The sequence below is a fragment of the Otolemur garnettii genome, unplaced genomic scaffold, assembly GCF_000181295.1.
Source record: "Otolemur garnettii isolate 467f Iridium unplaced genomic scaffold, OtoGar3 scaffold00045, whole genome shotgun sequence".
Taxonomy (NCBI): Eukaryota; Metazoa; Chordata; class Mammalia; order Primates; family Galagidae; genus Otolemur; species Otolemur garnettii.
Genome location: NW_003852440.1, coordinates 4,001,592 through 4,019,480, shown reverse-complemented (window position 1 = coordinate 4,019,480; position 17,889 = coordinate 4,001,592). Strand labels below are relative to the sequence as shown.

The window sequence follows — 17,889 nt, the reverse complement described above, 5'->3', positions numbered from 1 at the left end:
AGGCCCTGAGTGCTGCTTACTGCCTCCTATGTCTGGGTTGAGTCTCCTCTGCCGCATCTCGATGGTGTCCAGCTTCGTCTGGCACCAGCAGGCTGTGCTGGGGGTGGGTGGATGGGCACACCAACCCGCATCTGGATACAGTTATGCATATTTATTATTGGTGCCTGTGCGGTAAGGATTTGTCAATTTGTCGATTGATTTTGTTTATAAGAAAATGAAATAGCATGCTTTCGTAGGCTCAGGCATTCCAGTGCAGGAGTTTGCATCTCTCCCTTTGAGGGCACACTGGAAGGGTTGTGTCTGTAGCAGACTCTCCCTTATCCCCGGCCCTCCCTCACCAGGCCATGCCATCTGTGTTTGTTTGAAAGATCTGCCTTTATCTCTGCTCTCTGGGTCCCCAAACTCATAGATCTCTCCCTCACTCCAACATTCAACCCCAAATTGACAAAGGGGGGGTCTGGAACCAAAGTGTGTGAGACGCGGGCATCCTCCATGCTGTCCACTACTCTTGTGCCCTCTCAAGTCCACCACCTCTTACCCATACCCTTGCCTGGGCTCTTGCCTGAGCTCTGGGCTGTCTCTCCCTCAGTCAGTCCCGTACTCTCATTTGTCACTGAGCAAATATGGTGGAGCACTTTCCATGCAGAACTCTGGGGACGCCAAGACAAAAAAGCTACAGGACCTGTCCTTGAAGGGCTCACAGCCCGGGACGAGAGGTGCCGTTCTGCAGATGACTCAATATAGAGCTGTGTTCATGTTACAGCTGTGTTACAAAGTGGGGATGAGGCCAGGGAAGTGGGGGGAGAGTGAGGTTAGGAGGGGCAGAGACTGGAGCTAGGCTTGAGGAGTGAGTGTTCCCCTGGCGTACAGGGCCTGGGGCCACAGGGGTGGGCAAAGGGGATAATCCCAGTGATGTCTTCCACACACCCTTGGTTACAAGTGTCATGCCCACTTGCTTCTCCTAAACACACCAGGTAGGTGCCCAGTTCCCAGCCGTTGCTTGTGCCGTGCCTCTGTTAGGAAACCACTCGTGCGTCCCCCCACACAGAGGTCTGTCTGGAAACTTTACCCATCCTTTAAGGTGCCAGCGTTTCCTGGAGCCTGTGCTGACCACCTCTTCCTCCTGGACCCTCTTCAGCATTTTGTGCTTCTGTTGCCGCTCTGGTCGGTCTCTGTTCCTTCTGTTCGTTTACACTTCCTCTTCTCCCTGCTGCTAAACCTTCCTTGAAAGATGACTTGACCATTGAACTGAACTCTCTGGGGAGCTTTTCTAAGCAAAGAGCAGAACGAAGTGTGCACTGCCTGTTCCCGTTCCTGGCTGTGTTGCTGGTATAGCCGGAGTTCTCCGAGGCGTATGACAGTGCCTGCTATTTATGTAGGAAAACCTTTGGCATTGGAAGAATATATTCAGAGGCACCTTTTCCTCTCTCTATCAATGCAGGGTTCGATGACCTTCAGGTGTGTGCTGATCCTGGCGTCCCTGAGAATGGCTTCCGGACCCCCAGTGGAGGGGTTTTCTTTGAAAGCTCTGTAACCCGATTTCATTGCCAAGACGGATTCAAGCTGAAGGGCTCTACAAAGAGACTATGCATGAAGCATCTTAATGGAACGCTGGGCTGGATCCCCGGTGATAAGCCCATCTGTGTGCAAGAAGGTACAGTGCTTACCTCTCCACGGAAGCCACTCAGGTGGCTCAGCTGGCGGGGCGCAGGGCCATGTGATGGAGAGCTCAATACCCTGGATGGTTCTCTTTGTTTCAGAGTTAAGCTGCATGCTGGCCGGAAAGTGGGAGTGTGTAATGAGGGCTGGGGTGGGGGATCAATTAATCTCTGTATTAGAAGTAATAGTCTTTCTTTTCTATCTCAATTACAATCCAATTTATCACCGTTTTTGTCAATGTAGGAGAGTGACTCAGATAACATTAGGGCTATTTATTATTAGACTGCCAACTCAGCATTCATTTCCAGGTGATTCAATAAAAAGGACAGTAAATATATTGTGTGAGAACTGATCTGGGGACACCGAAGATGTATATTACTCAGAGGATTAAATCAAATACTACTTATCAGTTCTGTGTTAGCTGTGATTCATTTAAGAAAGAACTGTGACGAGCAGTGACAGATTGACAAGGTAGACATTTATTTCCAGCAATTATCCCTAGATGTATTGGTAATGACAAGATATTCGTTAACTTCCAGCAATTACCCTACATCTGTTGGCTGGAACAGCTTTATATACTTTTTTTTCTTTTACTCTATGTAGATACATTTAGAGTTTTAAAAAATGCATTGAGCTTAACTAGTTGGAAAGTCAAATTGTTGATGGTATATCTCAGAGGATCAGCTGAAGTTGGACTAGACATGAATCAAAAATTAAATCTAGCCGCAAATTTCTGTTAGGCATAGTACTTACATATCTTTGCGTTCATGAGAAATTAGTTTCAGTTTTTCTTAATACCTATTGATTTAATTCTGGGATGGAGTTTTTATAATAATGTTATAGAAACTGTTATTCTGATTTAATATATATTTTCTTCACGAAACTTTTAACAAATTTAATCCAACAAGAATTTTTGAGGATCTATGTTCTTCCTGATGTTCTTCCTGATGGGAATTGTAAAAAATGGGTAAGATGGTGTCTTGCCCTTAAAGTATTTGATATCTTTGCTCTTATTTGGGGGATTTTTTAAAAAAGCCAAACTTAGTATAATAATGACTTAAGGTTTTTAAAAATAAATTCATTTTTTTTCTTTTGCATACAGCCCACACAAGCTATGGTTTCCCTAAGATTCTATTTAAAGTTCATTGGGTTCAAAAATTCATAGGTTTCTCTGCCAAAGTCTACGGCTTATGTTACCCAGTACTTAAAAACCAGTCATGCTCAGGAACATCAGAGAACAGAGAAAACCAAAACAGCCTTCCTGAACAGCCCAGAGGTGAACGCCTCTGTTATTTTATTGTCCTAGGGGAAAAAAAAGTTTATCACCTTTTTTTTTTTTGAGACAGTCTTACTATGTCACCCTCAGTAGAGCGCTGTGATATCACAGCTCACAGCAACTTCAAACTCTTGGGCTTAAGTGATTCACTTGCCTCAGCCTCCCAAGTAGCTGGGACTACAGGTGCCCGCAACAATGCCCGGCTATTTTTTGTTGCAGTTGTCATTGTTGTTTGGCAGGCCCGGGCTGGGTTTGAACCCGCCAGCTTCAGTGTATGTGGCTGGCATCACTGTGTGTACTACAGGCACTGAGCCAAGTTCATCATTTTTAAGACAAGCTTTTTCCGAACTCTGTACATGACTACATACTATGTGGTAATTCCAAGAAAAGGACTGAGAAATCACCTTGGAGTAGGAGGCTTCTATTATACAGATGTGCAGGCTTAGTTCTTAACACTTAGCCCCAAAAGTGCAGAGAGGGGCTGTATCTGTAGGGTGGCAGTGGGAGTCAGTGCGTTTAATTATGCACCCTAAAACAAGACTGTGTGTTTCCAAAGGCAGGCCTGGGTCTCTGCATCTGGTCCTGATGTGCTCTAATTATCATTTGGAAAGTTATAAAAACAGGTATTATTAACTCTCTAAGTATAATAGTGTATTTATTTTTCTAACTAGTGGTAATTTTGTTGGTCTTTGAAAGATGTATAAAAAGCTTGCTTTTGTTGCCCTGGTGGTGGAGAAAATCATAATAGTTCACATCCTAGGCTTTCTTATTCTAAGTGATTTATAATAGGAGGGTGGAGGGGGGACCTAGGTGTATGCTGTGGATGCCACATAGCAGTGAAGAAGCTAGACTTTCTTTTTTCTGCTTTGAAAATGGCCCTTGCTCCCTGGGCAAATAGTAAGGGCTGCTGAATTCACTTGTTTCCCTTGCCAGGTAATTCTTAGAAGGCTAATGAAGTTTTATAGTAGTAATGATAGTAATAGCAATAATAAATTATCACATTTTCATAGGTCATTAAAGTTTGAAAGTGCGTTCAGATTGCCTGTCTTATTTGTTGCACAATCACCCTATTAGATGAGCCTTACTGTTCTCATTTCCTGACTGGGAAACTGAGGCTCAGAGAGCCTCACCTGCTTTGTCAAGGTCACACAACTGATGGGTAAGCCGCAGAGCTGTAACTATTCCTGACCCAGCATTTCTTTTTCCTCTACTGAAGTCCCATTCCAGTCAGTTACACAAGAGCACTTTGGTCCGACAAATGGCATCATCCAGGTTTGGTTTTGAAGAAATTTTATAATCCAAGCCCCATTCTGATTTAGTTCTTTTTTGGCCAATAGACAAACTGAGTGTCAAAGAAGTAAGGACCTTCTTGTCACCATCCAGTCTTTCACACTGCTGGCCAGTCCTGTCTGAGACACAGATTTTAGAAAAAAAGGTTCATCTGCATTAAAAAGCTTTATGACAGTTTGCCCTCTAGAGAATGGGTGGTCTTGAGTAACAATCTCTTGGTGCTTATAGATCCCTCTCTTTTATTCCTACCTCATTCTGCCACATGGACAGCCACCCTCCCTTCTCACACAGCCCTCATTTCGATCTAAGTTGCTTTTTCCAGGTGGAATCAATGTGTAGAAGTTTGGACTCACAGAACCAGTGCTATATGGAACGAATTCATTTTATGGCACCCCAAGTCTCTGACCTGGGAGATATATCTATGCTTCTCCAGGTTTCTACAAAACTGGAGTGGGTGTGTCCCTAAGCATAGGTGAAGATGTCTATGGCCCATGGAACAGGGGAGGTGACAAATACAGTAGAGAGGAGATCCTGGAAGTGGCAAAGGACTGCAAATATGCCCCATGTGGGCACAGGGCTGCCCACGGAGGAAATACCACACGGGGTGCAGGCTGCTGACCTAGGAAATCGACACGGGGTGCAGGGCAGCTGACCTAGGAAATACTACGTACAATGATGACAGGCCAGAGTGCGAGCCACTGTCTGGGCCACTTCCTTTTTGAAACCACTCAACGAGGTAGACTTGGGGACACCTTCCCTGAGTAAAAAAACCCCTTTCCTACATCTCATAAGAAAAGGTAGAGGTGAAATTAGATTGACTTTACTTGAATTCACTTTACGCATGCTTATTCAACCCGTGTCCTGTGAAGACAAGGCAAGATGCTTCTCCCTCCCTGAAATCCTTGCCGGGGTCAGGAGTTGGCACTGCGGTGTTCAGACTTTGGTTTGCATGACAGGAAGAATTAGGATATTTGAAAAGTAAGTATTACAAAGAGCCTAAAATAAAATCAATTCGGGATCCATTTATATTATGGAGACAGAGGGGAGAAGAACCAGCCTACGTCCTGCTAAAACCTGTTGATTGTCAATATTAATGAAAATATTTCCTTACTTAACCACCTTCTGGTGTAGCTGGGCTACAGAATACATCTCACCCTTATGAAATTAGCTGTAACTAGCTAGATTGAAGTTTTTGTTTTTGGTCTTTAAACAGAGATCTAAATAGTAAATTGCATGTAGTTCTTGGGCAGCATGAGTCTTGGGCTAGTCTTGGGTTGCCCAGCTCCCAAATTCCTTCCTCAAAAGGGTGTTTACATCTTTAAAAGCCACATTTCATTGTTACACAGGTTGAGAACCGCTGCCCTAGCAGGAGCTTCAGCTTCTGGGTGGATTTAGGGTGTCCCTTGAGCACTTTGGGCACAACTTTCTCCCTAGGTAGAAAAATAAATCTCTGCTTCTGTGAGTTTCCTTCTATGGGGTATATCCTTTTGGAGAAACTAGAGCTGCTGCAGTCTTAAATTTTTATAAAATGAGGTTTTCCTGCGTGAGGACTTCTTCACAGAGCTCTTGTGAGGTGCAGAGAGACCCTTTCCCCTTTTCCTGACCATCTACCTTGAATGGGCTGCCAACACACTGGTTGCATTGGTCATTCAGTTTCAAGCCAATTTCAGATAAGTCCATATTAGGCAAATGAAGCATTTTCACAGAGCCGGAGTCTCACAGGTCTAGCAGCCAGCTTGTGTCGGTGAGAGCAGATTCCCAGAACGCCTTAAAACTGCCGTGGGGCTCTTCTAAATCCTCACAGAATGCAGCTAGGAGAGCTTACGTGGGCCTCCCCAGAGCGGTGCTCGTTTTAGAATGAACTGAACAGAAGACTCTCTCAGGAAATTCATCTTCCGCAGCTGGCCAGTCACTTCCTTTAAGCCAGGGAGGAGCAGAGGGGACGAGTAGGAGGCAGAAGGATTGTTTAAAACCACACATTTACTGTACCCTCTGAAGCGCTGAGTCCCTAAGTCACGCCCACCTTCACTCCTCACCACGAGGACAGACACCCTCCCGTACAGCCATGGGCTCTGCCTTGAAACCTGGGGACAACCTGCTGTGCTATCTGAAGAGCAAGTCTCCAAGGTGGAATTTGTGGCCACGGAGCAGGACGAAACGTGGTTTGTTCCCGTGGGACTGGCCTCCCAGCCCCAGAACAACCTCATTCAGCCCTTCAGTGTTGTCCACAGAGAGGTCCCTGCTCTAGGAGGGAGGTGCAGGCACAAGCACATGCGGTAGCCATTCTGCAGGTAGCAGCCAGCCCCAGGTGCTCCCTGGACGTTGCGGCTTCTCCCCTGCATGTCCGAGCAGGCTGTGCTCCTCCACCAGGTAGGAAAGGGAGCCCAGCAGTAGCCTGTTGTCCTTGCCTGCTTCTTTAGTGGTTGGCCATGGGTCAGGGGGCACCTGCTGCTCCCACAGACGTTAGATAGGTGGTGTGGGTAAGGTGGGCCTCTGCCCGTGAGACTTCACATTGACCTCCGTCAGGAGTAGCTGATTGCCCCTGCCTTTTTCTTTTACTGCTCTCACTGATACTTGGGTTCCAAGCACCATTGCCTTCAGCTGTTTTTAATCCTTCACGCACAGAGAAAGCACATGGGCTTCTTTCCTTTTGTACTTCTGATTGACTTACTACATATTTTAAATTTGCCTTGGCCACAATTAATATTGTCCATACAGTTGAGTCTGAGTTCTCTACAGGGCACTGTGAATTAAGTTCCATGTACTTTGGGGTTGCTGACAACGACAGACAGGGATTCAGAGAGGCAGACGCTGAATGAGAAAGAGGAACGTCCCTAAACATCAGGCAGAGCCTCCCTGGTCTTCCTGCCCGGTGCCTGCCCCTGTGTCCCCTCTGTTGGCCTTTTCCCAACAAGACTGCAGTGTTTTAAGGAGCTGTCTCTCATATGGATCAGATGCCTGTGCTTTGTAAAGATTACCTTCTGTGATTATGAGAGCATCCTACAAAGTAGGTTCTGTCTCCTTATTTTACAAATAAAAAAATGGAGGCTCAGAGAGGCTGAATTTCCCATGCTCTTATAGGTAGTGACAGAGTGCAAATCCAAGTCTGTGCTTTCCAACATGCTCACCTCATCTGCCAAAGATGATTTTTCCCAGGCACGTGACACACATCATGAGGGCCCTGGGCCCACACCTGTTCCGTAGTCATCTTCCTAGGAATAAACTTGGTAGGAACCCAGGGATGCAGAGCCCTAGTTTTTAACGTGTGTACTAAAGCCCACCTGCATTACAACTTGTTAAAAATATACATTCAAACCTCATGCATTAAAATGTTAGTGTAGGCCCAAGGAATTTGCATTGAAGAAAATCTCTCAGCTGATTCTTACTTGTAAAAAGTTTGAGACCCACTTATTTAGGGATACGGTCTGATGTTACCTTGTGAGAGAGAAGACAACACGATTCTCTCTGTTGGTTCAGTGGAGATCCTTAGAGAGCATTAATTCGTAGAATCGGAGAATACCAATGTCATCCTTTGTACAGATGAAGAAGCTGAGGCCCGTAAGAGTTTAAGTGGCTTACACAAGTCACACAGCAAGTAAGCTGGGAATTGCCCCAGTGTCCTGGCTCCTGGTCCAGTGCTCTTTCTATATAGTGGTGGAGAGCAACCCAGGCTGCAGCTCAGAACCACCTGGGAACTCTTACCAACAAAAGCAGGCAAGACCCAATCCAAGAGACGATTTTAGTTGTTCTAGGCAGTGGGAGGCCATAGTATTTCTAAAAGCACCCAAGGTGATTTCAGTGCCACCAGGGATCCCTTCCTCCTGCACTTTTTGTCCCAATGTCCTTTATTACCTGGTTGTGCGTAAATGTGGGCAAAGAACACAGGAGTAGAGTGGTTTCTGCCATGGGTCCTGCTTGCTGTGTCTCCCTGCTCAATTCTCCTTTGTTCCAGTTCCTTGCAGAGTGCAGAAAGGAAAAAAAAATCGTTTGTTCATGATTGCTAAAATATTTTGGCTCCCATGCACCTGACCAAGATTGCTATAAAAGATGAATAATTTGATGTTAAGCGGGTTCTTCAAGCTTCCTGGGGAAAAGTTGCAATGTGAGTTTAAGTATTATTATTACATTATAAATTTTTAATTAAAAGATTCAACTTGACTCAAGCTGGCAGTAAAGTTGGCAGATAACTCCTTTATTCACACTGAAACTGTGGGGTGCAGACATTTTTCAAAAGCAGGGAAGTCACTCCGTTTTTACACTTAACTCATATATTAAGGTGAGTTGTCTCCCAGCTCCAGAGGCTTCAGAAAAACAGATGGATGCTTTAAAAATGTTTTATTTAGGATTCTTTTCTTCTCTACCATCTAAAATTTCTTTTTTGTTGTCTTAGATATGGATTATCAGAAACAACAGCCTATGCCCATAAGGACAAGTATTTGCATGTTTTTCCCTAAAATATTCTTTCCTCATTTTCCATCTTCTAAGAAGGGAAAGAGCAGAGGGGTGTCTACCATCCCCGGGAACGCTGTCATTTCTTATTTATGCTGCTGTTAAACAAAAGTCACTGCTTTCCTATATTCCCTTGTGGCTTCAAGAGTGAGGTTAGTTTTTGTTTTTAAAAAGATTTCCTTACCGTAAATATGATCATGGCTTGAAAGGAAAAAAGAAATCTAGAGGAAACAAGATCAGGTCAGACTGGGGCAGATCCAGCAAAGAAAAGTGACAGAAATGATCAGTTATTATCTTTGCAAGATGACAGCTTGGGCTGCCACAGACCAGGGTTTGCAAGCCTGCACAGCCAAGCCCCTGGGAGGGTGGAGGGGACAACTGAATTGTAGCAGCTGTTACTCTTGAACCAGCAGCCTCCTTGGCCTTACATGTCACCTGAGTGCTGAGACCTCACCCTTTCTTTACAGGGCCACAGAGGTAGGGAGGTGCTTTAAGTCACAGAATTTTCAGGCAATGGAGAGCAACAATAACAGTAACGCACCTTGTCAGAACCTGTGTAAAGGTCACCAGATTGGCGACCAGTTCAAGCAAACTTGAACACCCAGCTGACTGTGAAGACGCCCCTGAAAGCAGTTTTTCACAAGCTCACAACTGAAACTGCCCAGAATTAAGTTGGCTGCTTATGAAAAATGCAGCTACCTCCACGGGGGCCCTTCCAAACCCATCGCAGGTGAAGTTCATCTTCTTTAATGCCAGTCTTGAGCAGTTTGGCACTGACCATGGCTCTCCAGGCATCATCTTGTGAGTCCTATTTCTGATTCAGATCTCCTCAGAACCCCACGCTGGGTCTGCAAGCGTGTGAGGCCTCAGCAGGAGGAGCCGCCCAGGCCTGCTCAAATTAGATTCTATTCTTTAATATATTTGTCTGACACAGCTGCCAAGGGAGGGCGGGGGCTTGTTAAATTCTGAGCCAGGCTTTGCATTCGGATGGCTGTGTTTAGTCTATGCTGTCCCCTAGACAGGCCTCGTGTCCCATCGGGCAGAGGCTCTCTGCATTTGACTTCATGGTAGCTTGGGGGTGGGGTGGGGGCAGTGAGGGGCACATTAAAAGTGCACATTTCCAGGCTGGTTGCAGTGGCTCATGCCTGTGATTCTAGCACTTTGGGAAGCTAAGGTGCAAGGATTGCTTGAGGTTAGGTGTTCAAGACCAACCAGAGTAAGAGGGAGACCCCGATCTCTGCAAAGAAGTAGAAAAATTAGCAAGATGTGGTGGCACATGCCTGTAGTCCCAACTATTTGGAAAGACTAAGTATGAGGTTTGTTTGAGCCCAGCAGTTTGAGGTTGCAGTGATAATACCACAGCAACAGAGCAAGACTCTGTCTCAATTAAACGGAAAAAAAAAACACATTTCCAGGCCCTACAGTAAGAGGTTTTTATGCGCAGGGAATCTAAATTTAGCAAGCACTTCCAGGAGAGTCTCATGCTGGTGGGCCTCAGAAGACTCACTGAGACCCTTACCGGGGGGCTCCATAAGCGCAGCGTCTGTCTGTGGAGTAGATCTGTAAGTCACTAGCCCATGAGGAGGGTGTGTGAAATGCCTTCTGTTATTTTTTCTTGTAAGTTCATCTCTGGTCACTTAGTGCTTTTTTTCCTTGTTGTTTCCATGAGGGCTATTTTCAGAAGGTGGAAAGAGACTTCCAAGTTTCTTTAAAAATGAAATAATTAAGATGGTGTTTATCAAGAGAAAAGCAAGACTTCAGGTAGTGCAGAACTTCTAGGGCAAAACTCGGAACCAAACTGAGCTTCTCCAGCACCCTGCACGGTCCACAGCAAGAGGGCACGTTGCCTTCTGATGCTTTTCTGGCAAATAATGAAAGTCTTACGAGGTTGAGAACTTCAGTGCCACCCCGATAAGTTTAGTCGTTCATTCTCCAAAGTTCTGTGAAGCACTCTCTGAGGCTGCAGTTGATTTGGGAAAGATTGCTAACAGTTGTAGGAAATGTTCTTGTTCTTTCTGAATTTTGTTGCCGTTGTTTTAACCTTTAAACATTTCGTAAAATAAAACACATAGAAAAGTACAAAAACCTACCTGTCCGGTGAACAATCACAAAGCAACACCAATGTCCAGGTGAAGAAATAGGACGCCGCCCCCTTCTCTGGGTCACTCTCAGAGGTGACCTCTTTCTGGAGTCCCAGTGATCTTTCCTGTGGTCATCACTTAGCCCAGGGTGTGTATTCCAGATCATGATACTCTTTCAAGTTTAATTTGCTTTTACCTTATTTTGAGTCTTATGTTCATGGAATGATAGAATAAGGATGATTTTAATGTCTGACATCTTTCAGTTTATGTTTGTGAAATCCATGCATATTATTGCTGGGATAGCTGTAGTTTGATCATTTTCACTGCAGCATAGTGCTCCTTTATGTGAATATAGCGTACTTGGAACATTCTGAACTAATAATGAGTTAATGGAAATTTGCGGGGTTTTTTCCCCATTCCAGCACTATCCATCCAGATAGTTTGAGCAATCTTTTGGTGTACATATGTATTATATGTGTATACATGCACCCACATTTCTATTGGCTGTGCCCCTGAAAGTGGAGTTGCTGAGGTATAGGCAAATAATTAAGGTCTTATGATGTTGAGAACTTCATTGCCACCCCAATAAGTTTAGTCATTCATTCTCCAATGTTCTGTAAAGCACTCTCTGAGGCTCCAGTTGATCTGGGAAAGATTGCTAACAGTTGCAGGAAGTTTCCTGAATTCTGGCGGAGTAAGTTTTCTTCTGCATATATTCCTTATTCATAGGTCTGCTAATTTCCCAAAGTTGCTGCACCAGTTTACACTCTCATCAGCAGAACGTACTTCTTGCCAACACTGCGTATTGCCAATATTTTAGGCATCTGGTAGGTATGTAGTGCTATCTCCTGGTTTTAATGTACATGGCCCTGGTGAATAATGAGGCTGAGCACGTTTCTGTGTGGTTTTTTTGCCAGCTTGTTATTCTCTCTTGTGAAGTGCCTGTTTAATTCACTCGCCTACTTATCTATTAGGTGTCTTTTCCCTATTGATTTTTAGGAGTTTTTATATGTATGGGACACAAATCCTTTGGTGGTGGCAGATTCTGCAAACATGTTCTGTCCTGTGGTTTACGTTTTCACTCTGAGCATCAGCGTCTTTTGGTGAACAGAAGATCTTAATTTTAATGTAATCAAATGCTTTGTCTTCTGTAAGAAATGTTTTCCTACTCTGATGTCCCAAAGATAATATAATATTTTCATAACATCACTATTTTCCACTGTTTTTGCAGACAGTCTAGTTCTGTCACCCAGGCTGGAGTGCAGTGGCCTGATGGTAGCTCCTGAGCTCCTGGATTCCTGGGGTCAAGTGATCCTCCCTCCTCAGCCTCCTGAGCAGCTGGATTTACAGATACCAGCCACTGTCCCAGCATAATTGTCACTATTGTGACTTTCACATTTAGACCTGTAATCCACCTGGACTTGACTTGTGCGTATGATATAATCCAGTGCCAATTATTAGAAGGACTGCTTTCCCCACTGTTCCACAGAGTGGATCTGTTTCAGGACTCCATGCTGGTCCATAGGTCTGTTTGTCTGTCTTTGCATGATTACAATACTATTTTAATTATTGTAGCTTTATAATTAGTCTTGAATTCTGGTGGAGCAAGTTTTCTTTAAGACTGTCTTGGCTTTTTTTGGCCTTATGAATTTCCACGTAAATTTTAGAATTGGCACATCAATTGTCAAAACAAGATTAAAGTTTGAATATGATTGTATTGAATTTATAATTAAATTTTGGGAAAAATAGTATCTTTATAATATTGAGTTTTTAAATCAAGAAACAGGGAATATTCCCCCTGTTACATCTTATACAATTTTTCTCACTAATGTTTCACAGTTTTCTTATGGGGTTCTTACATATCTCTTGTTAGATTTATGCCTAGGAACTCAAATATTTTGATGTCATTGATGATAAATATTGATTTCAAATTCTTGTTTTTTAACTGAGATGTAGAAATTCATACATACTAAACTCATTCATTTTACTGATTAAATTCTTTTGGGTTTTACCACATATATACAGTCATGCCATGTGTGAGTAATAAAATTTTTATATCTATCTGATCTATATAACTTGTATTTCCTTCTGTTACATTTCTGTTCTAGTTAGGAACTCCAATAGAAGGCTGAGTACACGTGGAAAGAGGGAGCCCCAATCTGAAATGGAATGCTTTCAATATTTTTGCTATAGATTTTTAAGAGTATTTTCTGAATTCCTAGTTTGTTAAGAATCTTTTTTTTTAACATCGTGAATATATGTTGAGTTTTATTAAGTGGTTTTTCATATCTATTCAAATAATTTTTGCATTTATTCTCTTACCATAGCCACAGTTGTTGATTGCCAAGTGTTAAACCAACCCAGTATTCTTAAAATAAACCCAGCTTACTTATGATGTATTGTCTTTTTATTTATGGATTATGTTTGCAAATATCTTATATTTAAGTTTTACAGCTATGTTGGTAGGATAGATTTTGGCCTTTAAAAAAAATTCCTTATAATGTTCTTGCCAGGCTTTACAATCAAGGTTTGCTGTACTCATAAAACAATTTGGTATAGTCCTTCAGAGTAAAGCGCTGAGGGAGTTCTGAAAACTCTGAAGGGGGTTGTATGAGGCTGGTGCTATTTCTTCCTTAAATATTCAGCGGAATTCATGGGGGAAGGCCCCGGGGCCTGATGTTGTTTTTGTGGGAAGGCTTTCTGTTTTAAAGTCAATGTATTTAATATTTTGTAGGAGTATAATTATTTTCTGCTTCCACTTGTATAAGTTTTGGTAATTTGTACAGTTTGGTTTTTTGTTTGCTTTAGGAAGTTGACTCCATCTATATTTTCTACCTTTTGGTATAATTTCTTTTAAATTACTCTTACTTTTTAAAATAGGATTTGTAATGGTGTCCCTTTTTCATTCTTACCTGGTTATATGTGCTGTGTCCCTTTCTTCCTGATCAGTTTCACCGGTGATTTATCAATGTTATCTGTGTCAAAGAACCAACTTTTGGGTTTTTCATTCTCTCTCATCTATCTTTCTTTTCTATTTCATTAATGCTCACTCTTGTCTTTACTATTTGTTTTCTTGTATTTTTTTTGGGTTTAATTCTTAGGGTCCTTTCCCTAATTTTCTAGAAGAATTCTTGATTTAGATGCTTAATAATAATTGTAAATTTGTGCACATTTAATAATACGCCTCAAAATACAAAAAGCAAAAATTAATACAACTTTAAAAACAAATCCACACAGTGAGAGCTTTAAGTACTCGTCTCTCAGTAATTTATAGAACAAACATGAAAACTAAATAATAAGGATCCAAAAAATTTAAACAGTGTGGTTAGTAAACTTAACCTAACTGCAAGATCTTGATTTTTAGATAAAAAATCTGCATAAATAACATACATCTGCATAACATGCATTTCAAAATATAGTATTTTCATTGTTATTCAGTTCAAAATATTTTCTGTTTTTATTGTTATTCTTCTTTTGACCCATGACTTACTCAGAAAAGCTTTACTCAGTTCCCAAGCATATGGAGATTTTCTAACTATTTTTTTTATTAGATCATAACTGTGTACATTACTGCATTTATGGGGTACAATGGGCTGATTTTATATACAATTTGGAATGTTTACATCAAACTGGTTAACACAGCCTTCATCTCATGTATTTAATTGTTGTGTTTAGACATTTATACTCTACTCTTAATATATCGTCAAATATATTAAGATTTTCTAACTATTTATTTAATTTCATTGTGGCCAGGACACATGCTTTATAATTTCAGTCTTTCAAAATTCATTAGGACTCTCTTCGTGGCCCCGATCTGGCCAGTTTTTGTGAGTGCTCCATACGCTTAGACAAATGTGTAGCAGTCCTTGTCCTTCCAAGTGGACAGCCAAGGACCCACAAAGAGTTACTGCCCAAGTTTGAAATCTAAAAATAAATGCTTTAAAGAACAAAACAATGATACTAATTGCTTTTGTCAACCACAAGTAAATAAAATATTCCAGTCGATAGGTCAGGGAAAGACACTTAAGTACAAGAAGCGTGCTTATTGTAGTTACTTTCACCAGCGGCTTTAAGCCAAGGCCTAATTAACATTCAGCTGAGGGCCACGTGGTCTTGAGTGTCCTGCTCCAATGCCTCTTCAGGTTTCAATACCCTTTAAATAAGAAAGAAGCAGCTTGGACTAGGCCTATCCCCAAAGCCAAACTCCCGCATGTGGTGGTGCCTGTTTTTCTATGATGCACCCTCCTTCCTCGGTCATCTCCTTTCTCAGGGGCACTAACTCTTAGCCCTCTTTTTCTCTGCCTTATGTTGATTGTTTATTGGTGGGGGGGAGGTTCTTTTGAGATAGAGTCTCATGTTGTCACCCTGTGTAGAGTACCGTGGTGTCATAGCTCACAGCAAGCTCAAACTCTTGGGCTTGAACAATCTTCTTGCCTCAGCCTCCTGAGGAGGTGGAATTATAGGCACCCACCACACTGCCTGGCTAACTCTTATTTTTTAGTAGAGACAAACTCTTGCTCTTGCTCAGGCTGGTCTTAAACTCCTGAGCTCAGGTGATCCACCTGCCTTGGCCTCTCAGAGTGCTAAGATAACCGGCATGAGCCATTGCGCCGGGCCAGTCGGTTGTTTATGTTGAGGACATCATTTACCTCAGTTGGTTCTATTCAGCCTAACCTTGAGTAAACTGTGATGGATGGGACAGGGCTCTCTGAGTTGTATTGGAATGACAGTTCTTCACAAAATCAGAAGAGTAGAACAGCACTGGTATGGAACATACTTCTGAGAATTGTTTATATATATTAAGTGAAAAAAGCATTCTATGGTACAAAGTCCAGGAGTCCCTGAGGCCACCCCAGACTCCATAAATCACTAGAAGGACTCACAGACTCAGAGAGGCTATTATACTTAGGGTTAATTTTCATTACAGTGAAAGGACATAGATTAAACTCAGCCAAAGGAAGAGGTGCACAGGGCAGGGTCCAGAAGTCACCAGACTTGAGCTTCCAGGCATCCTGTCCTGCAGATCTGTCTGGACAGTGCCTCTTTTTCCCAGCAGCAGCATACGACATGACAATACACACAAAGTCCTGACAACCAGGAAAACTCACCACGTTTCTGAGTCTAGAGATTTTACTGGAGCTCAGTCATGTAGGCGTGGTTAACAGTGTCTGACCTTAGTGTCCTGTCCCTCCAGAAGCTGAGCTGATACTGCATGGCCCAAGGGCTCCAGCCGAAGTCATGCCGTTGGCATAGGCTATCTGGCATAGTCCAGAGCCTCCAGGCAAACCAAGGCACTCATCTCAGGCAGGACATTCCAGAGGCAAGCGGTTACCTCCTGGGAGCTGAGGGCAAATGACAAACCTGTCCTTGGCCAGGGGCAGTCCTTCACTATCCATACGAGGATATAAATCAGATCATGCCAAACAAACTCCAGTAGTTCCCCTTTCCACTCACATCAAACCCCAATTTCCTGCCCTCACCTGCAAGGCCCTACCTGATCTGGCCTTTTCATCTTGGTCACTGTATTCCAAATACACATATCTTCTTTGGTGTTTTTAAGACACTAAGCTCTTCCCTGACCTTTGCACTAGCTGTTTCTACTGCCTGAAGCGTTCTTCTCCCAGGTCCTTCTGGTCTCAGCCTAAGAAATGTCATCTCCTCAGAGGCCCCTTTCTGGTCTACCCAAATTTCATGAGTCCCCAAGTCAGTCCTTATTGCACCACCATGTTCTGTGTTCGTCACAGCAGTGAGCATTGCCTACTATTTTCCAGCACCAGCTAATTCGTCTGTTAGCAGTCTCCATGCAAGTCTGTAAGATTCTTGACTTCTTGACTTTCTCTCTATCCACAACACCCACAATGTACTGAGCCTAGAGTAAGTGCTCAGTAAGTCACTGAATAGATGAATTAACAGCTTGATGAATAAATAAGCTTTACAAGGGCCAGTTTGAATAAAACAAGTAGAATTCTTTTTTTCTTTTCTTTTTTTTTTTTTTTTGGGGCTGGGTTTGAACCTGCCACCTCCAGCATATGGGACCGGCACCCCACCCTTTTGAGCCACAGGTGCCACCCGTAGAATTCTTATTTTTTTTTTAATTTCTTATAGCATAACTATGTACATTAATGCAATCATGGGGTACAGTGTGCTGTTTTCATATACATTTTGAAATACTCTCATTAAACTGGTTAACATAACCTTCATGTCATTCTCTTAGTCATTAAGTTAAGACATTCATACTCTGCTTTTAGAAAGATTCACTTGTACCCTTATAAGATAAACCATATAGGTGACAAGTAGAATTCTTTATGATAAGAGCTTTAGTGCCTTTAATATATTAATGTTGTATGGATTGTGAGTCTCTGAGTGCTTCACATGTGTTCATGTCTCTGGGAACAGTTTGGGGGGAATATCAACGTCAAAACTTGGTGTGTTTAAGGAATAAGATTTATTTTCATATATAACTAACTTTTAAAGAAAATCAAATCCAAAGTATGGTACATATTCTTGAAAAATTTCTTTTGCTCTTACTATTCTGCTCCATCCCTTAGGACTCTGCTCTCTGCTAACTACTCTAATAATTTAATTTGTACTTAGGCATAAATAGGTAATATTGCCTCAGGATCCTTCACCCCTTCTTTTATTTATTGGCTATATTGAATCCCTACTGTTACTAGAAGCAGGGCATGAGGATGACAGCAGTGGGCCGGTGAGGAAAAAATGATTTCCAGTCTAGAAGCCTTTGATATCCCTCAAGTTACATCCTGAAAGTGTCTGTTTATGCCTCATGCATTTAAGTTCTGATTGTTAACTGAATTCTACACGACAGAATCAAATATTGATAAATAATTTTAATAGACCTTGGTAACGATATATTTGAAGTAGCTTTTAAAAGTTCTGGTGACTGGATGAATTTATGCTATAGAAAATTGTATTCCTATTTGAAACTTTAGGATGAATAAAAAGTACACCTGTATTTTCAGATGCTAAAGATTCTTTCCATAGAAACACGCACAGTGAATGGTTATTTGCTACAGTAAAGAACTCACTGGGGCACATGCTTTTTCCAGATGCCCTCTTCTTTCTGCCTCCCCACTGGGGACGATAAGGTGCCAGGCACTGTGGATGAAGTGTCAG

The 17,889-nt window shown here is 42.4% G+C and overlaps 1 protein-coding gene across 1 annotated transcript in view; it reads left to right on the top strand.

Moving 5' to 3' along the window:
• SUSD4 (sushi domain containing 4) overlaps positions 1–17,889 on the top strand; it is a 143,473-nt gene that overhangs the window by 74,579 nt on the left and 51,005 nt on the right. The window contains exon 3 of the mRNA XM_003790967.1: positions 1,442–1,654. Within this exon, the coding sequence (XP_003791015.1) occupies positions 1,442–1,654 (213 nt within the window). The remainder of the gene's footprint in view (positions 1–1,441; positions 1,655–17,889) is intronic.